Source organism: Lynx canadensis, chromosome D2, assembly GCF_007474595.2.
Source record: "Lynx canadensis isolate LIC74 chromosome D2, mLynCan4.pri.v2, whole genome shotgun sequence".
In the NCBI taxonomy this organism is placed as follows: Eukaryota; Metazoa; Chordata; class Mammalia; order Carnivora; family Felidae; genus Lynx; species Lynx canadensis.
In genome coordinates this window covers 33,372,571-33,394,584 of record NC_044313.2, presented here as the reverse complement: position 1 = coordinate 33,394,584, position 22,014 = coordinate 33,372,571, and the positions used below count along the sequence as shown (strand labels likewise).

General features: G+C 41.4%; 1 protein-coding gene across 1 annotated transcript in view; it reads left to right on the top strand.

The window, feature by feature from the left end:
• The window catches only part of PLCE1 (phospholipase C epsilon 1), a 197,143-nt gene that overhangs the window by 41,654 nt on the left and 133,475 nt on the right, over nucleotides 1-22,014 (top strand). Inside the window, 1 exon segment of the mRNA XM_030334220.1 lies at nucleotides 6,896-7,212. Within this exon segment, the coding sequence (XP_030190080.1) occupies nucleotides 6,896-7,212 (317 nt within the window).

Below are 22,014 nucleotides of genomic sequence, written 5' to 3'. Positions count from 1 at the left end.
AATAAATGGTAGAGAGGAAGAGGTAGGTGATAGGTATTGCTAAGAAAAGGGCATCCTAGATGATAAAGTTTTAAAAACTTTTGCAAAAATCCTTGATTAGGGGTGCCTAGGGGGTTCAGTCAGTTAGGCGTCCAACTCTTGATCTCATCGTTGGTGAGTTCGAGCCCCTCAGTGTGAAGCCTGCTTGGGATTCTCTCTCTCTCTCTCTCTCTCTCTCTCTCTCTCTCTCTCTCTCTGCCCCTCCCCTGCTTAAGTTCTCTCCCTCTCTCTCTCCCTCTCTCTGTCTCAAAATAAATAAATAAACTTTAAAATAAAGGAAAACACTTGATGAAATTGCTAACATTCTAGTTAATATATGCCATGTAATACTATACCTTCTTCACCCCACCCACCATTGCCCTCCTCCCCCACCAGCACTATATTATTGTTTATCTGTCTCCTGTCCTACAGTGTTGTGTGTAAACAAAGATCTTTTCTTGTTCACTAAATCCCAACATCAATGTAGCCTGAAACAATCTTGCACATAGTAGGCACTGAATAATGAATGAATGAAATTTCTACTTAAGCCTTTCTTAAACCCATTCAGATGTATTAAGGCCTGCCCTTGGACACAGATCGCCCCCAAGGTAACTCAGGCTTGGCTGGGAGTAATGCAGAGTACTGGGCCAGGAGCCAGAATCTTCTGATGCCCACTCAGCTTTTGCCTGTTCCAGGGCTGACCATTCACAAACTGGATTCTTGGGCAAGGCACATAATGCCTGCCTGTCATGACATCCTCACATTATGCTAGAGATTATATGAGATTCGTTGGTAGACCAAGAAAGACCAAATGCCTTTAGTTTTAATACAGACCAAAAAGCAAAAAGAAAAATAAATGGGAAATGGCAGGTTTTGCTGAGCTCAAGTCCAAGCCCACAGAAGTACTTTCCCGGGCAAGTACGAACCCTGGGGCAGGGGGTAGGTTTCTGGGGGAGGGAGTTCCCCAATGACACTATACCCCAGAGCACTGGGGGAATAATTGTCCAGAAAAAAAATGCTCATCAAGTTTAGAGGCTTTTCTGTGTTTTTCTGGACTGTACAATTTGTAGACAGCCCCCGGGAATAGCAGCTTATAATCAAAATCAGGGACTTTCTGATTACCAGAAAGGAAGCAAGAAACAAGAGGACTCTGGGGATGGCAGGGTGGATGCCTCTCAGAACAGCGTCCCTTAAGGGAAGACATGGCCCAGATTTCCCTCTCTCGAGGCAGACTGATTGCTTATATCCAACTGGAGACCCCAAAGTCTAGGATGATATATTTTTATGTATGTGTTTTGATCCTCCCACTACCCACATGGTTTCTTCATAGAGTCCCAGCAACAAAGCAGACTAAACTTCCCTGGACACTACCTAACCTCACGAACACCTTAAGCCCTGTTCTCCCATTGAGAATCACTGAGTGTGGCAAGTTCTGAAGGGACTGTAATTCCCACGTAAATGATATATAGACATCAAGCTTGAGGAAAGCTACTGCGTCCTATGATAGTATTGTCCCCTTGTGGGAATTATTAAAGGCTCTGAGAAGTACTGCAGTTAAAATAGTGGTGGTGTGGGGAAAGGAATCTTGTTTAACTTCGTTTAACCCAATATGTCTCTAAATTATTAACCAAGAAACCATGCCCTGCATAAAAATCACTGTAATAGTCTTTGGAAAATACTCGCTTAAAGCATAGGAACATTCTTTTGAACTTATAAGAAGGAAAGGAAAGGGCACTTGTAAGTTTCTGGGTGCTATATTCTAATGTAGTTGTAGTGATTGAAGTGATGGTTCCAGACTGACCAAAGGGAGAACTACTTGCACTCTAAGGTCAAATCCTTACCTTTGGAGTTTGAACAGTGTATTTGATCAGATCATTCCAAAGAACAAGCACTAGAAGTTGATTTATATTAATATCACTCTAGATGCATCTAAAAACCAGAATGTCAGTATGGCATTCTGTTGTTCCAAGAGATCATATGCTGAGCGATCAGCACATGACCTCTAAAGTCCCATAGACCCTGATTCAAATCTCTGCTCCTGGCGTATTTCTTATGTGACCTCTCATGTGAGCTTCACGTAATAATACTATCGACTCCCTGAATTAATTGATATGAAATGTTTAGTTCAGGAAGCTAATATCGAGCAGGGAATCAGAATTTGAAGATACTGGGTCTCGTGGTAAATATTTCCAAGTTGGGACTGTGTCCAGAGATACAGCCCTATTCTACTATAGAATAGCAAGTAACTGAAGAACATAGAGCTACGAGCAAACATTGACTGTGAATTAGGTATGTAATTTTATTCACCATGAACTTTCTAAAATTTTTTTCACAAGAGAAGAGCTGTAGCATCCAGGGGGCTTTATGAATTTTGCTCCACAATTAATAAGGAAGCATCAAGGGTCATGGAGCCCTGGGTTTTTCATCCATTGTAGAGTTGTCCATCTTGCAGACGATTGGCAGGGGGGTAGTGTGAGGATGACTTAGAGCTGGGAGCTGGGGCCATGTGGCATGTGAAAGGCAAGGTTATACGGAGAGCTCAGCAAGAATGAGAAAAAGTGGAAAGTTTCTAACAGCGGCTAAAAGTGTGGAAATTGTGGGACAGAAAATTATGTCCCAAGATTTCTGGGATGTGTCTTCATGGGGCATGATGTAAAACCCTGAGTACTTCTGCTTTAAGGAAACCTACACAAAAGGTCTACATTATGTTTCTAGGATTCTAACGTCAGATTTGTGTTTCCTTTGAGTGTGATGTTATGTTTATACTGAGACACCTGGGGCCATGGCATTTATTGGGGTTACAATGACCAGGCGTCTTTTTCTTCTTTCATTCAATTTTTTTAGGTCTCCTTTATTGCTCTTTCTCACCAGCCAGCAGACTCTATTCATCAGAGCATGTGATTCCTATCTCAAGATATATTGCATTTATAATATATTATCTTACATCATTTGTATAGTTTATTAAATTTTCTCTTACATATTAGATAAGTGATTTCACAAGATATAGGAGCTCCTTTTCTTTCACAGAGTGTTATACTTTGAAATCATGTTTCAGAGTTGGTTACTTCTGGGAAGACTTCCCATATATGGCTAATTCCACTGTACATAAATTATCAATATCCAGAAGCTGCTGTCTGCTTGTCATCAGGCCACATTCTGACTCAATTTTCAGGAAATCCAGTTCTTTCTAAAGCATTCAGAAAGTTGGAGAGCAAAGCCATGTGGGCCATGTAGATTTGGACACTTGCTGTATTTTAATTAATTTCAAATAAGAGCTTAGAGAGAACCAAATATAATTTGGTATCCCTTACTTTCCACTGTAGTTGATTTTTGGCAGTTTGGTCCAAAAGACGGATAAAAATGGCTACAATAAATCATTGTATTCCTTAGTCACCCGTTTGCCTTTTAGAATCAAAGAGAAACAATAATTTGGATACTACAGTTTTTATACAGAAGACAAAACAGAAAGTTCTGACTGGAATATATTCAAAATAGGATCAGGAGATCAGTGGAGAGCAGTGTAGTTCAAACTTTAAAGTTTTCTCCTCACAATTTTTGTTAGATTGTCACTGAGAGCACTCTTGCAAAAGGGGAGCAACTTAATTAAATAGCAAGTATCACCAAGAACTTTTCCTGAGCTATGCTTCAGAGGTGGTGGCTGAGCTGCATGGGACAGGATGGGTCAAGAGAAGAATGGCAGAGCCCAGACCATCAACAGAGGTGCCCTGTCAACGGGGTGGTCTACGAACTAGGAGCTCCCAGGGCAGACCTGGTTTATGTCTTTCTCTCCCACATCATTACAGATTTATTAATTTGGGCAGACGGTATGGCCTACTTTTGGATCAGAAGATATGGTCACCATACTTACAGAGAAAAGTACACTGCCCTTCCCAGAAGGTACACAATGAAGGGAAGGCTAGAGAAGATGTGGACTTTAAGAGCGAAGGGAAGTTTTATTAGTTTGTTTTTAAGGGTAAAGGAAACTGAACACTTGTGTAAGCAAAAAAGAATCCGTGGAAAGAAAGGGACTGATGGTGGACATAACCACAGAGGCAAGTTGAATAAACTTAATCACAAACCTAGGTGGGCCTTGGGGAGGAGGAAGTACACACCTTTCTCAGAGAAGGAGGAGAAACGTAAGAAATAGGGCCATTTGAATTCACAGAAGTAGTCCCTGACACTTGGCAGTTATCATAGTGTATAAACATGTAGTAGGTATCAAACGTGGTAGCTATGCTTGTGGTGAGCACAGCATGGTATTCAAACTTGTTAAATCACTGTGTTGTACACCTGAAACTAATGTAACATTGTGTGTCAACTACACTCAAAAAAATTTTTTTAAGAAATAAATAAATATAAGGAAAATACAGGTGGGTTTGGGAGTGTCAGAAGAATAGAACAGCTCTACTGCAGAGGTAAAGAGGACAGTGAGTTATTTAGGAAAACAATTTAAAAATTCATGTCAAGTCTGAAACTGCCCTGAAAGCCCAGCTGAAGTTACATAACATAAATTAGCAAGCATCCCATCACCAAGTAACATCAATGTCATTGTCATCATATAGCAGCCCAGAAGCCAATTATGCATGGTTGAGTTTGCCAAACATTGAGGATTGGGAAGTAAGTATGTGGTGGAAAGTCAAGGTGACTCGGGAGGGCATCTTGGGTGTTGTGGGCGCCATGTTAAAACTCTAAGGATGCACCCAGACTAAGGCCAGGAACTGGAAGTCTGCCAAAGACAGAGAAGGTTTAGTAGAAAGGGCAGAAGGGAAAAGCAGTCAGATTCAAGGCCAAGGACTTCAGGGTTCAGTACTACAGGGATGGAGCACTTTGGAGTGATGATTCCAAGGCTGTCAACAATAGAGATTTAAAAAAGTGTCAAGGATGCTAAGGTTTGAATGTTGACGAAGCCTTCCTTTTTCACTTTTTTTTTCAACTTTATTTGTTTATTTTGAGAGAGAGAGAGAGAGAGAGAGTAGGGGAGGGGCAGAGAGAGAGGTAGAGAGAGAATCACCAGCAGGCTCTGCATTGCCAGTGCAGAGCCCAACTCAGGGCTTGAACTCACAAACCATGAGATCATGACATGAGGCAAAATCCAGAGTCACTTAACTGACTGAGCCACCCAGGTGCCTGGACAAAGTCCTCCTCATGAACTTTACCATTGTCCAGTGTCCAAGCCAGATGACCGTCGGCAATGAGGAATGCCATGCCATCTGAAGGGCTTTATTCTGCCAAAGGGCCAATAAGGCTGTTTTAAGAAATCAGGAATGTAAGAAAGATTCTGGGGAAATAAAATGTGGTCCCCTCATGAACCACTATAAGAAGCATGAAGAGGAGCTGGCCAGGAAGGGACCTCTGGGAAGGAAAAGGTGTGAACTGGATGAGGAGTAGGAGCAGTTTGGCCCGCAATGCAGATCAACGTTTCCTGAGGGGCTCCCGGCAGCTCTGATCTACACAGAGTGGCTTAGTAGGTGTGATATGTAAAATGTGACTCTGGGGAAGCACTGGATTAAGCAATGTAAATGGATTTCTTTACTGCAAGACCCCTTAGAGCCTTTAACAGTATACCTGTGTGCCTCGTGTTTCCAGGAAGAGGATTTGTGACATGAATACATGACATTTCCCCAACTTAGCCACAAAACTGATCATACTTGGGACATTCTGTTCTAGTGCTCATCATAGGTTTTTGAATAACTTTTTAAATGGGTGGATGGATGGATGGATGGTTGGTTAAGTAGATGAATGAATGAATGAATGAATGAATGACTTGTAGGCAGGAAATTAAGAGACAGATAGGGAGGGGCGCCTGGGTGGCTCAGTCGGTTGAACGTCCGACCTCGGCTCAGGTTACGATCTCGCGGTCTGTGAGTTTGAGCCCCACGTCAGGCTCTGGGCTAATGGCTCAGAGCCTGGAGCCTGCTTCTGATTCTGTGTCTCCCTCTCTCTGCCCCTCCCCCATTCATGCTCTGTCTCTCTCTGTCTCAAAAATAAATAAACGTTAAAAAAATTAAAAAAAGAAAAAGATAGGGAGAGTGGTCAAAATAAAGTGAATTTGTGCTAAGGGAATAATTTGGAGCCTATGAACGCATTTGGTTCTTATGTCTAATGCACTGGCTGCTCTCCCTCCCTCACCAGTTTCTTACTGCCACTTGTGGATATTTCCATTATCACGGCTTCTAAGCAGAAATTTAAAAACCAGCACACCTGTGTCAGGAGCATGGGGACAAATGTGGGTTTGAGAGGCAATCTATTATTTATTTGTTCTATTTATGTAGATATATCTCCTTATTACCTATTCCTCCCTTACTTTTACAAGTGATTCTGTCCCTGCAAACCTCCAAATGGTTCTCAGTGGAATCAGTCTTTGAGGGTGGAAGGTTGGCAGGTAGACTGAAGCTTTGAACCTTGTGTGCAGAGAGTCCCCGGGGACTCCTGGGTGTTTACACACAAGGTACACATACATACATGTACATGCCTCTTCCCCTCCAGCCTTCTTTCCTCTTCCATCTCAATTCCTGTGCCCACACCCACCCTCATTTCTTTTTACTCTGGTGGTTAGCACTGGTGGATGAAGAAACAAATGGTACATTTTCATTCCCTACTACTCTGCAAAGTGTCACAGTGAACTGATTAGAGAATGGTGTGTGAGACCAATTCCACTTCTGAAAATGGGAAACTGAGCATTTCCCCACCCGCAGGGGGCAGTAGCAAGCAGGCAGGACAGTTATCAGAAGGGTCTCCATAACAAGATAGTATAGAACTATTCACCAAGCAGAAACTTGGTTAAGAAACCTGTAAGATTTTTAGTGGCTCTCAAGTAAACATCTGTTGTAAGGATATCAACCTTGGTGTCACCACAACTTTCATTGCTTTATTTCAGAACGTCAGCCAGGCACCTCCATGGCCAATTCTAGTGCCCTCCCTTCAAGTTCAGCTGGGATCAGCAAGGAGCTGATTGATCTGCAGCCCCTCATTCAGTTCCCAGAGGAAGTCGCCAGCATCCTGATGGAGCAGGAGCAGAACATTTACCGAAGGGTCTTGCCAGTTGACTACCTTTGCTTCTTGACCCGGGACTTGGGCTCTCCAGAATGCCAGACATCCCTGCCCTGCCTCAAAGCGTCCATCTCAGCATCAATTCTTAACTCCCAGAACGGAGAACCCAATGCCCTGGAAGATCTTGTGATGAGATTTAATGAGGTAAGAAACCACTTGGAGATGTGGCGATTCAATTGCTAGTAAGTGATTTTTAAACGTGTTTCTCCTTTTAGGTTTGTCTGTTATTGGTGTCTCATCTACCTATTGGTCTTGTGACTTCCATGGTGGCTGCTTTCTTTCCAAGCAATGAGATCAACAACACATTGTCACCCTCTCTGTCACTTCCCTCCAACCTGCCCTTGGCCTAACTGATCCTATCTGCACCAAGTCCGTGGGCCTTCTCCCTTTGGACAACCAGTCCAAAATACTCTCCCTGGGCCCATTTTCCAATATTCCCCTCATTGTTCCTACAAGTGCTTTTAAAACCACATATCTTTGACAGTGTGATCTCTGGCCATGGATCTGTCTAGCCCACCCCTTCTTCCACTATCAGGGCTTCTAAGCAGAAATTTAAAAACCAACACATCTGGGTCAGGAGCATGGGGACAAATGTGGATTTGAGAGGCAATCAATCACCCCACTCCTGTTCCCTGCATGCCATCAAAATCCTCAGCCCCAGAAAGTCCCTCCAAAGCCTCTGAGACCTTACCAGAACCCAGAGCTGGTGAGAACAGTTTTGACCAGAGACTGGAAATACTGGAATACTTGAGCAGAAGACCCTGTGAGAGGTATAGGGGCTGGCTGGGTGGAAAAGAGCCAATGGTTGACATGGTGTGGTCCTGGACCAAGGAAGGAAAGGCAGGTCTCCATCCAGTGCCGGGACCAGGGGATGCTGTGCTCTTAGGCTTACAGAACATTTTCTTTCCCCATATAACCCCACACCCAGAGTTTTCTGTTCTACATTTTATTTCTTTTAAGCTTAATTTCTTTTTCTTTGAATGTTAAAACACAAAATTTCCATCTGCGTTTGTTGATTGGCTTAACTCCACAAATAGAGTAGTTTCTTAATTTAGTAATCCAGTAAACTACTAAAATGCGGAGGTTGCCCCTGATCTGTGTCCCATATATCTCTGATGTACAGAAGACCAGTCAGACTTTGTTACTTAAAGCCTTTCCAACTGTGGCAGCTCACTTCGCAGCCTCCACAGCCTGCCGATCATGACTCCAATGATGGTGGTAAATGTCAGTGACCGTGATAAGGCCCAGTGGATGCAGAAAGTGTTAGAGGCTGAGTCCAGGCAATTCTGTGTCCAGACATGCCCCAAACAGCATTCCTCAAAAGGAGATCTGTTATCCTCAGGAATTGCTGATACCGTCTGGCATTGTCATGCTCATCATTTTACACGTACCATTTATTTGCTCCTCCCAACAACCCTGGGAGACAGATACTCTCATTAGCTCCATATTACCAATGGGGACACTGGGGCACCAAATGGACATGAAGTCATTTGGCCAAAGTTACATAGGTGGTCAATGACAATAGTGATATCCAGACCTACATCATCAGGCCCCAGAGCCTGGGCTGTGAACCACTACACTACCTGTTCCAGGCTCACGTGGAGGGGTGGCACTTGATCCCACCCCAAAGCAAGTAAGTAGACTCTGGGAGTCTACTTGAGAGCCTGTGAACCACACTGCCCCTAAATCGCTTTTTAAAATAAATCTCCTGATGTTCTTGATTTTCCCTACTGATAAAAACAGGGTGGAAAATGGAAGTTCCAGTAAATTGAGTGTTTTATTAGTAGATTTTACTGTATTTTGTGTATTGCTTTAAACTTCCAGATCTACTCACTCTCACGGCCTTAGGACCTTATCCTTGTCCGTTGTTGTTTTCGTTCTCGTTCTAATTCTACCTGAAGTTTGCTTTGCCTGAACTTTTAAAGTCTAATTTTAAATTAATTTTGGAGAAAGAAAACTTCAGTTTCTTCCATTCACTCCCATAACCTCGGGAATCAAAGATGAATCAGTGATTTCGCTAATTCAGATTTAGTGATGATACGAAGCACAGCTGGGTTGAGGCGTGCTTTGGACTATCTCTGAAAATAGTTTAGCTAAGCAACTTCAGAACATAAACAAGATTTCTGGGAAAACACTTAAACTACTTAAGAGAACAGTCTGTTTTCAAGTATTCTCAAGCATCTATTTTCATACAAATTATGGGTATACTGATTAAAAATCAGTCCTATGTATGGTCACTACAGGCAGATGAGAAAAAACCTCCAGTAGGCAACACTGGCTAGCTAACTTCTAGTTGCTTTATATACCTTAGTGTAGAAAGAAAATTAAAAGAGAATTCTTAAATTCAGATTTTCACATGGTTAGAAGGGTCTTGCCTCCAAGGTAGTGTGGCTTTACCTTCTGTAAAGAAAAGGGAGGAAAGGAGCTAGCATTTATTTACTAGGTGCTCTGGACTAGACATTTTCACATTTTAAATCCCATTTAATCCTCATCATGGTTGTGTAAGGTGGATGTCATTATCCCTGACTCACAAAGAAAGTAAAGCTTAAATAGCAAAATAAATAATGATAGTATTGGGTTATGATTCATAGAATAAGTATTTATGAGTCCATACTGATATAAATAAATGAATAGCTAAAATAATAGGAGGGGAGGGGTAGCTCTTAATTATAAAAGAATCAATTAATAAATGTGGCAGGATGAGAAAAATAGGAAATCACCATTAGGATCCCCCAGCAATAAATTGCTACAAGCAAGAACCACTGATGAATGCTAATATTACTGGGCAAAATTATGATGAGAAACAAGATACTGGCTTAGCCTAAAAGTATCTCTTCACAATGGGTGCCCAGCTGGCTCAATAGGAAGAGCACTTAATTCTTAATCTTGGGTCGTGAGTTCAAGCCCCATGTTAGGTGTAGAGATTACTTAAAGAAATAACTAAATAACTAAAAATTAAAAGTATCTCTCCATAAAATATTTATGAATTTCAAAAGGGAAATAGAACAGTGGAGACACCCAGTATACACGTAACCTTAAGTAAGTGCTCCAGATCAACATGACCAGTAATAAAATATATTGACATATAACTCTTGCTACAGTGGCTCTCCTCTCTACTTGTTAAATTATCAAGTTCAAGGGGCTCCTGGGTGTCTCAGTCGGTTAAGCATCCAACTTCGGCTCAGGGAATGATCTTGCAGTTGGTGAGTTCGAGCCACTCATCAGGCTCTGTGCTGACAGCTCAGAGCCTGGAGCCACCTTTGGATTCTGTGTCTCCCTCTCTCTCCACCCTCCCCTGCTCATGGTCTCTCTCTCTCGCTCAAAAACAAATAAACATTTTTAAAAATCTTTTAAAATAAATAATTAATTAATTAATTAATTAACCAAGTTCAAGTTTATAGTAAAACCAGAATTGCTAATTGGGAATTTAATTACTCTTGAGTCTCCTTTCCCTTTATCCTCTCTTTCTACTTCCTTTCTAAATCTCCTGTGCATCTATTCTTTTTCTACTCTTCTTCTGTTTCTATTTTTATCTGATTTCCTATTATCACTCATTCATTCATTCATTCATTCATTTAAGACTTACTTATTGAGCACCTCTTGTGCTATAGCCTTCTCTTTTTTTCATCAGTGTGGCAAACATATTCCTTTAAATAGGAAAGTGGGTGATGGGCATTGAGGAGGGCACTTGGGAGGAGCACTGGGTGTTGTATGTAAGCCAATTTGACAATAAATTATATTTAAAAACATAAAGTAAAAAAAGAGAAATTAGCAGTATATGATAAAAATCGACAACATTATAAGACCATACTTTGGTTCTGTCAAAATTGGATACACAAAATAAATGCACTGTCCTCCTTGGAAGGAAGATATATATTGCTTGAAACACTGGAGAATCTCAAAGACAAGAGAGAATATTAGCTCCATGGCAAGAGTGCTAGTCACTTAGGGGAGCAGTGAATGCATTTATTTATGCATTCAATTATTCAGTTAACATATTTTCAGCACTTCTCAGAAGCAGGACACCATTGTGGATAAGCACTGAGGAAAATGAGTAACAGTCTGCGGCTGCCAGAAGCTACCAGTCTTAAACTGTAGTCAGGCACGAGCACAAATCACTACCAAAAAAGGCAGAAAGTACGTGCAGTGTGAGTGGCACAGATGTGGGAGCTGGGGTGTCTAGATGGGTGATCGGAGCTTTCTCTGCTCAGCTATGGAGGTTGGGGCTGGGCCTTGAGGGATGGCTGGGATAGAGGGGGAACATCACAGGGAAGGGAGGATATTCTAGATGAGAAGACAGCCTGTTGTTGTTATGAGCAAGACTCATTGTCTAGGGAGGCAGCTTGCTCCTGATTGTCATTTGAACATGATCCTGAGCTAGAAGTTTCCCAAATTCTAACAATACTTTACACAATGACTTAACTGTAATGTGGGGAAAGGGGAGAAAATCCCTGATGCCTTTCGGGCAATGTTGCATAACATTTGTTCTTAGGAAAATATGGTTAAAATGCAATTCAAAGTACAATCATAAAATAACTGGAAAAATGGCTTACATGAAGGAAGGCCAGGAGATAAATCATTTAAAATCAACTTACAAGGGCGCCTGGGTGGCTCAGTCAGTTAAGCGTCATACTCTTGGTTTCGGCTCAGGTCATGATCTTGCTGTTTCATGAGTTCAAGCCCTGTGTTGGGTTCTGCACTGACAGTGTGGAGCCTGCTTGGGATTCTCTCTCTTCCTTTTTCTCTGGCCATCCCCCACTCATGCTATCTCTGTCTCTCTCAAAATAAATAAAATAAATTAAATTAAATTAAAATAAAATAATAAAATAAAATAAAATAAAATAAAATAAAATAAAATAAAATAAAATAAACTTAGATTGTGACTTGGAAGCAGTGTTTCACCCTATTCCTCTTTCTCCTGCCAACATCGAGACTGGTGCACACCAGAGTAACTTTTTAAAGACAGTCCTCTCTTTATCCTCACAAGCAAACAGAAGATGCAAGGGGTCAGCCCTCAAGCCAGTGGAAGTTGGATCTGTGGGAGTGGGGAGTAGGCTTAGTCCTGCTTTGCTTGATTTGGGAAGTAGGTCTTCATGAACCCTTTTGATCTGGACACAATCTGTAGCCATACTCTTGGTCTAAATCTCCAAGAAACCTGTGTTCTATCTTTCTCTTTTCAAGTTGAGCAACCTCACTTCCTAGCCACCCATAGTCCCTTGCTTTGACAATTTCAAATCATACTGGGGGTTTTCCCCCCATTTTCTTCCCCTATCCAGCCTCTACTCTAGCCCACATTCCTTTTGATTTTACTGTTTTTTTCATTTCTTTTAGAATAAATTCCAGAGCCATTTATCTTTTCTAGAGGAGACAGGGAGGCATTTTTTGGTAGATAACTTCACCAAAGAGATCACATACTCAAGCACATGAGCTGAGAAAAGATGAGAAGCTACTAAAGGTTGAAGACCATCTTTACTCCCTTTGGTTTCACACCTTTCTTCCCCCCTCACTCCTGAGGGCTATGGTGGAACATGGGGGTTGGTGGTATTCTGGGATCAAATTTCTGAGTCACTAGTTCTCAAACCTTATGCCTCTTCAACATGGCCCACTGCTTCCTGTCTTATTGTTCACCCATTGATGACCTTGGTAGTTAGAACTCATCATGGTCTGCATCTACAGCTAGGCCTCAGAATCTGTCAACAGAGTGAATTTTTGGCTCTATAACCACCACTGCCCACACCAGATGCTCTTTTGTGTAATAGATAATTGATTTCTCTGACGGGGTACTGGTTTTCAGCTCAAAAGGTTCACTTTTCCCTATGGCCTGAGAGGGCAGTTTTTGCTTGTCAAGTAGTTCTTGGCAAGAACATTTATCTGAGCTCCGCTTTTGGACCAGGTGGTCCAGGGGAAGGTCATGAGCCCAAGATTTAGCCCACAGTTATTCTGAGACCCCAGAGGACTCTGGAGGGATTCTACTTAGCTCTTTGCCCCAGGTGACATTCCCTGACCTCCTTCTGTTTGGTCATCATCAACCTATTTCTCCAGCCACACAAACGCCAGCAGTCCAAAGTGACACTCAGTTGTTACTTGATCCCTCTGTCTTGTAGGTTTCACTAGATGTCAGTTCAACAGTTTAAAGGCCCATCCCTCTATAAAGAATGCCAAGGTGCAGCTTAACTTCTTGGGAAAGAACTGCAAGAATAACCATCTGGCCAGAGTACAGTTGTTTCGGCCTGGGTCCTTTCAGCCAGAATCCTTCATAAGTGATGATCACTTTGGCATTTTCCAACATCTAAAAGTATGTTTGGTCATAGCCAAAGAAAGACCATTTCTGCACAGTAAGGAAAATGCATGACATATGATAATGGTGGGGATTGATGGGGGAGTGTCTTCATGCCCAAGGGTATTCTTCACTTGAAATATTTTGGAAAAAATACTATTTTTTAATTTGTATATTCAATCATGTTAGAAAAAGTTCCTCTCAAAGATTCCTCTCCCCCTTTTATGCAGACAACCAAGTAAATCATCTGTTTATGGCTGCTATACAAATTTATTCCTCATATCTGAATATTCTTGGGGTGGATTGCTAATAAAGTCCCTTAAGGGTAAGGGAAATTTCAGGTCACTGTGGAAAACCAGATTTCCCTTTGGGAAAGCACATCTCCCCAGAGGCACCTCCAAAATTAGACACTATATTCATTCTCCAGAACATTTCACCATACCTTCCTGAGTTAACAGAAGTTGTAGTCCAGAAATTTCTGAACCAAAAAATACAGTAGGCAATTAAACCACAAAGACTCAGCTGTGTAAGGCAGTATTCTAAGAGAAAGGTTATTAGTAGGAGGCTAATCTTCCTGGAGACTGGCAGCAAATTGTGCTGGGCAGTTCTTGAAATCAGCACTCCAGGATTCTACTCAGTGACTCTCAGTGAATAACAGGGCTCAGAATGAGGAGGGGCATCACAGCACATCATCAGTCAGGGTGCAACTGTAGGGTCAGCCTGCCGGGTTCTAATTCACCATTCCCAGATGCATAACCTCAAGCTAACTACCTAATCCCTACCCTATCTTTAGATGAAGATAATAATAGTACCTACCTCAAATGGGTTATGTGAGTATACAGAGAGATGATATGTGTAAAGCATTGAGGACCTAAGACACAAATGGTTCAGTGTTGGTTACAAAAAAAACAAAAACAGGGGCGCCTGGGTGGCTTAGTTGGTTAAGAGGCCGACTTCGGCTCAGGTCATGATCTCGCGGTCCGTGAGTTCAAGCCCCGCGTCGGGCTCTGTGCTGACAGCTCAGAGCCTGGAACCTGTTTCAGATTCTGTGTCTCCCTCTCCCTGACCCTCCCCCGTTCATGCTTTGTCTCTCTCTGTCTCGAAAATAAACATTTAAAAATATATATTTAAAAAAAAAACGAAAACAAAACTCTAAAACTAAGATAACTAACAATAATAGTAGATCCCATTTCTTTTATAATGATCTCTCCAGTTAACAGATGAGAAAACTGAGGCACAGAGAGGCTTATTAAATGACCTGAAGTTTTTAGAGCTAGGATTTGAATCCAGATGATCTGGCTTCCAGAGCCAGTGTTCTTGGATCGTCTATCTTGTGCTATTAAATCAAAAGCTGAAGGAGCATTTTTTCCTCAACTTGGTTCTCTTACTCTGATAGAAGCCATTTTCTTTATAGGAGGACTCAAAATATTCTTTATGATTTCAGCATGTATAATGAATTTGACATCTTTGTTGACTTTAATGCATGGGCTCACTTCCTGATATTGAAAATGTGGCATCTCTGAATTGAGAGGCTGTGGTCCTAGAGAGGGGGAAGATAATTGCATCTCGAGGTGTTTGAGAATATTGTCCCAGAAGAACATTAGGATCAGTTGTCATCTCTACAGGATCAGGCAGAAGGGGGATTTCAGGTCTTTGGCTTTTAAACTTCCTTTCCTCTCGTGCCTGAGAATGTAGGATACCAAAACAAAACAAAACAAAACAAAACAAAATTATTACTTTATTTCTTTATCTCCCTCTCTTGACCACACCTCTCTATTGTATTTTTCTCTCACTGTCTACTTCTATTTTGCATGAAACCTATGCCCCAATAGAGATGGCTTTTGAAATTCAAAATTTTAAGTCCTGAAGTCCATGTGTACTTCCAAAGGATCAGGAAGAAGGGAAGCTATGCTCAATCTTAGGACAACAGGAGAAGTGGTGGAGGAAGGCTGCCGTGCACCTTGGAATCAGGACTTCCATGCCTGCGCTCATTCTTCAAATGTCTCATGTGATTCCCATGAACAGTGTTTTTCACTGATTAGCCAAATGAAGGCAAGGGCATCAGAATATTTTTAAAATATATACATGTTTGTAGCCTGCTCCCAGGAGTTTCTGACTCCATAGATACATGGTGAGCTCGGGGATCTGTGTTTTTCAAAAGCTGTCACCAGTGGTTGAGAATCACTGCTCTACACCATGAGTCCCACTGGAATTCAAAGACAAGAACAAAGCTGTATCCCAAAACAAACAGGGGGACAGTGATTCCTGTCTTTGGGATCATCCATTAGTGCAGAGAGTGGAGAGTTGTCCAAAGTAAATTTTAAATAAATGTGGTGGCTTACTTGCTTGTTTTCTCTTTCCCTCCTTCCTTCCTTTCTTCTTTCTGCATTTTTTTTTCATTCTTCAGTACTCATGCTGCAGTGCAGAACTTGGTTTTGAAATATTAAATATCCAAACTCTTTTGTTACTATGACTGGATATTTGTATTCTCTTAAGTTACTCTTCTTAAATCTCCCATCATGTGTCTAGGATTTAACCAACCCAAAATGAGAACTGCCAATTGACTGGTGGGGGCCTGTTTTATTCTGTTTAAAGCAGGCATCAAGTCAGTGCTTCAGTCCCGGGACTGATAGAAATAATAATGAATGCAATGGAAATTAACAAATAGGCAAATAAGAATTTTGACATATCTGAGACATATTGTTCTTGTTGTTGTTAATTATTATTATTATCACAAATAGTAAAAATGACTCAGAGAAGCAGCCCTCTGTCACCTCAAGGCCCAGCGTTCTTTGCCATCAGACATATCACTTCAGTGACATTGAAACTGTAGGAAGGGGGCGCCTGGGTGGCGCAGTCGGTTAAGCGTCCAACTTCAGCCAGGTCACGATCTCGCGGTCCGTGAGTTCGAGCCCCGCGTCGGGCTCTGTGCTGACTGCTCAGAGCCTGGAGCCTGTTTCCGATTCTGTGTCTCCCTCTCTCTCTGCCCCTCACCCGTTCATGCTCTGTCTCTCTCTGTCCCAAAAATAAATAAACGTTGAAAAAAAAAATTAAAAAAAAAAAAAAAGAAAAAAAAAAAAAGTGTAGGAAGACCAGACATGTTTTAGTTCGAGACTAGGATTTTGAGCTTCTCTCCAGGTCTGCATTAACTGACCCTATTAGGATATTTAATTCAGCTCTTTCAAAAACCATTCTCTTAGAGATCTTTACTGCACATGTAGGAGCCAAGGAGGAATGTATTTATGCTTTGCCAAGAATCTACATTTGCGCAAGAGATTTAAACATTCATAAATCCAGTTGCTTTCTCAATGCCTCCCCTTGGCTTTTTTCATTCAACAAGATTTTATTGATATACTTATATATACTTACACTTATATACTAGGTGCTGTTTCATGCACTGGGGAGACAGCACAGAACAAGACACACCGAGTCCCTGCCCTCACAAACTTACATTCTAACAGTGTCTAAAAGGCATCTCAAATGTGGCCAAAATAGAACTACAGTATTGACTGCCCACTCCTCCATTCATATACTACCCATTGTCTTGCCCACACTATCTTCCCCATGTTAGCATCTACCCAGGTGCTCAAGCTAATAACTTAGGAGTCATTCCAGATTTGTTCTTTTCCCAAACCCTTAACATCCAAACTATCAGCAAGTCCCATTTGCTTTGCTTGAAAATACATCCTGGATTGGACCACTCCTTAACATTTCACCCGCCACCACTGGCCACCATTGCACTCACCTTTAGTACTGCTTTCATGCTTGAATACTGTAAAATCTGTTCTCCACCCAGCAGCCAGAGTGAGCGTTTATAAACCTAAAGCAGAGCGGGTCACTCCCTGCTAAAAATCCCCCAATGGCCTTCCCTTTGCATTTGAAATAAAATCCAAAATGCCAAGACCATGCATGATTTTTCCCATCTTCTCCACCTTAACTTTACCTCAGCCACCCCTTTCTCTGACTCTGTTCTAGCCACATTGACCTTTATTCTGTTCCTGGACGCACAGAGCTAGTTTTCTCCACACGGCCTTCATATTTGCTGTTCTTTCTGCCTAAGACCTTCTTACCCTGGTCATACCACAGCTGCTGTCTTCTCTTGCTCCTGTCTCGGCTCAAAAGTCAGGAAAGCCATTGACTTGTTTGCTTTTATCCTTAGAAACTTTTCAAACATGTTTATTGCTGTATGTCTGGGTTTTTTTTTTGCCAAGTGCCAGCTATACAGTAGATGCTCAATGAACATTTATGAATGCATAATGCTAGTTGATGTTGACAGTTGTTTACTGTAGTATGTGCTATTTATTAGAAATACACCAAAAAAAAACAAGACATGGCCTTTCGTTTGAGGAATTTACAATCTAGTTCAAGGCATATAAAACCTAAAATATTGAATAAATATGCACCAAAAAAGGGTAGTGTAGAACGTTAGCTACCATGTGAGAGATCATGCTTAGAGAAGTGCCATGGGTTAGTGGAAAGAGTATGATTCTATTGCTAAGTCTGGATTTGAGTCCAGGTCTGTCACTTACTCACTGTAGGACTCTGGGCAAGTAAGTGACAAAAACTGATTTTAGCTTCATATTTCTTACCTGTAAAATGGGATAATTTTATCTTCACATGGTTATTGGGACATTTAAGCAAGAAAATGTATATAAAATCACCTAGCACAGAATACTCAATAAGCTAGTGTGATTCCATGCCACATGACAGACAAGGACGGTATGTGCCATGAGAGTGGAAGAGAGAGGGCACCAGACACAGTGCCCTTGATGATGATCAAAGGCTTCAGAGCCTTGGAGGTTGAGAAGGCTTTTGCCAGACACACCTCTGAACATTATTATTGATGAGGTTTCAGAGGTTATGTTACATACCTCTGTCATCCACCAAATGTAGTAATCTCTCCCTTGCAGATTCTTACCCAGATTTTGCTAAAAACTTTCAAAGACAGAGTTCAGTCCATTTTAATGAGCGTGTTATGTTGATGGAGCTCACTTTGTTTTAAAATTCTTCCTTAAATCAAACTGAAATATGCCTCCTTATAAATTCCACCTGTCGTTCCCAGAAGAATAATAGAAATTATCTTCCTTTGTTTGGTTCTCTTGAGGCTGGACATTCCCCATATTGTCAAAACATAGCATTTTTCAATATCCCTCTTAAAAATGAGGCCCCCTAGTCTGTTCTGAACACTAAGACTCTCTCTTCTTGTAATTAGGTCATTCTCCTGCTCTGAATGTCTGCTAATTTGATTACTTTTTTTCTATAAGCTGTGTCTAATTATTAGCCCACCTGAAGGTCAACTAAAACCCCTAGACTTTTAGCATGCACATGGCCAAGTTCATCTTTTCTCTGTGCATAGGTTGTTTTGGGTGTTGTTTTCTTGCATGCATGTAATCTTTTATATTTAATTCTACTAAGTTTTATCTTTTTGGGCATTCAAGCCTGTCAAAAAATTTTTGGTTATTAATTAATTTTTTTCATACTCAGGCTTGATACATGTATCTCATATGTATTTATTCAAATTATTAGTAAAAATGTCAGACCAAATAAGAATTAATAGGAAGCCCTATGACACATCATTAGACTGCTCATTAGGTTGGCCTTACACATTAATCCCCTCTTTGCAGAGTGTTTTTAACTTAGATGTGAATTTTCTTAACTCTGCCATCATCTACCAGAGGTTTCTTATTTTGTCTCTCAGTATAAACTTGAGATACTCTGTGAAATAACTTCCTAAAACCAAGACACATCCTTGATATACAAGTCAAATTATCCTCTCAAAAGAAAAGAAAAATGTGGTTAATTTGACAGCTAATTGAGGATGGCTAATTTTTTTCCATTTATTTAGATGATGGTCATGATGATGATGATGATGGTGGTGATGGTGATGATGATGATTATGATGGTGATGATGATGGAGATGGTGCTGACAATAGAGAAATTAATAACTAATGTAGCCATTGCTAATTGTTTCACTGGGCACTGTGCCAAACACTTTACATACCTAATCACATTAGCTTTCATACAGTCCTGATAGATGGGAATCATTGCCTTAAAAAAAAAATAAGGAAACTGAGATTCAGAAAGGCTACATAAATTTCCCAATATCATGTAACTAGAAAGTGGCTAACCATGATGAAACTCAGGCTTTTATGACCCCAAAGCCCAAACTCTTTGTCATATTGCTTTATATAGAGAACAATGCATCTAGTTGCACAATAAACATTTATCATGAGAGATACCATGAATAAAGAAATGGGGCAATAAAATGCTAGTCATTTGAGGGATTTGGGGGGTAACCAAGAAAGACCAGTGCTGCATCACCCAAAGTGAGTTGTGGGGATGTCAGCATGTAACTGTAGAAAAATGGTTTAACACATATGCCGTATGTTGAGCAAACAATGATAGCGAAGGTGGGGGTCTTTTTCCATTGCAGGACTTCTTGGGTCATTTAATATGCCAGAATGCAGTATTTCACAAACATACTTGAATACTGAGTGTCTGGTACCTATTATGGAACATGCTTTGGGAAACTCTCATGTAGGAGAGGTAGGTGGGTCTGTCATACAAGGGAGAAGGTGTGTCTGGGTCCTGATGCCTCAGCCTTTCCAAAGCAGCTTAGCCACAGATCCCTCAAGAGCCAGAGAAGGAAGTACACATGTGAAATATTTAAATTACATGACAGTTAACGTACATTCTAGCCTTCCTCCTCTCCTCCCCCCTAGGATGAGAGTTCTGTGTCAGTTAGGTCTGGACAGTTCCAAGGTGGGTGAAATGAATGAATGGCAAAGTGGTGAATGGCAGGGAGGGGCTTTCAAATGACAGAACCAGCTTGATCAAACATATTCTGGGCAAGAACATGCATGATACCAGGAAAGAAGACCCATCACGAGATGATGACGAGGGGCCTGGTGTAGGATGCTGGTGAGCGCAAAAGGGGAAAATATCTCCTGATTGTTGAGCAAAAGAAACTCAGTAGTACAGCGACTAGGTTGGTAGGAAGCCTGAAGGCAAGGAAGGGTCAAGACTGACTTCAAGCTTTCTGGGCAGGTGTTTAGAAGACATGGGGGTACCTGCGACATCATATGGGCAGTAACAAAGACCCTCCGTGGTGGTCAAGGGCACATGCTTTGATTCAGATGTACAAGGGTTCAGATTCTGTGCACAGTGGATTTGGCTGAATTACTTTGCTTCTCTAAGCCTATTTCCCTACTTATAAAAGGGAGCTAAGAATAGTTTCCTCATGGGTTGTTGTAAAGGTTAAGATAATGAATCCTTAGCTCAGGATAGTGCTTAGCACAGTTGTAGGTGCTCAACAAATGTTATTTCTATTCTTATCACCATTGTTATCATTATCTTGTGAGGAGGCACTTGATTTGAGGCATGCAGGCTTTAGGATAAGAGTAAAATAAGGTCGTTAAGTGGATGCTCTAGGCTGTGGGAGGTGGGAACCTAGAACTCGTGTACTAAGAGACTGAAACTACAGATACAATTTGAGAATAATCCCTGTAGAAGGAATGACTGAGCCATGAAACTTCATCTGTTTTCTAAGATGTCAAGTGTGAGAGAGATCAGACTCCAAGGATCAAGCTTTGGTAACACCCACTATTGTGGCAGATAAAAGGATCCAGGGAGAAGAAGAATGTGGGCATCACATGAGAATCTGGCAGCATGGGTGATGAAGACCAAGGGGGAAGAATTTCAAAGCTGAGTATCACATTATCCTGAGTCAGGGATGCTCAGAAGTGCTCTATAGAGAGTCCACGATGGTGAGCAGATCACAGAATGGCGTGGCATTATTAGCCTGTCCCCTAAACTGGGCACACCTGAAGTGTAGTCTGAGGCCAGATTTGCAGAAGTATTTCTACAGACCAGAGCAGAGAGGAAATAAAACTGTTGTTGTATAAGCAACAGTGGAAGGCTGTGTGTTTTGCCAAGATGGAAGACTTCTAGGTACTTTTCGGTATTTGAAGAGTTACCACGAACATGGTTGACTTATTTTTTGTGACTTTAGCAAGCAGAACTGAGTCATCACCTCATCTCAGCTGTAGAACAGACTGCCTCTGAGGTAGTGAGGCTCTTATAACTGGAGAAGTTTCACACAGAGCCTGGCTGATTGGCTGCAAAGCTAGGAAGAAAGTCTTGGTTTGGGTTGGAAGGTTGACCTAGATCAAACAATGGCCTAGGGGCCAAATCCATTCCACCGCCTGTTTTTATAGAGTTTATGAGCTAAGAATTTTTTTTTTTACATTTTTAAAATAATTTTTAAATTTATTTTTTTTTCCAACGTTTTTATTTATTTTTGGGACAGAGAGAGACAGAGCATGAACGGGGGAGGGGCAGAGAGAGAGGGAGACACAGAATCAGAAACAGGCTCCAGGCTCTGAGCCATCAGCCCAGAGCCCGACGCGGGGCTCGAACTCACGGACCGCGAGATCGTGACCTGGCTGAAGTCGGACGCTTAACCGACTGCGCCACCCAGGCGCCCCTAAAATAATTTTTAAAAATCAAAAGAAGAATAATATTTTGTGAAGTAACATTAGATGAAAATGGTATGCAATTCAAATTTCATTGTCCCTAAATAAAATGTTACTGGAACCCAGCCATACTCATTAGTTTACATATTGTCTGTGGCTGCTTTGGCACTGTAATGGCAAGGATTGAGTCGTTGC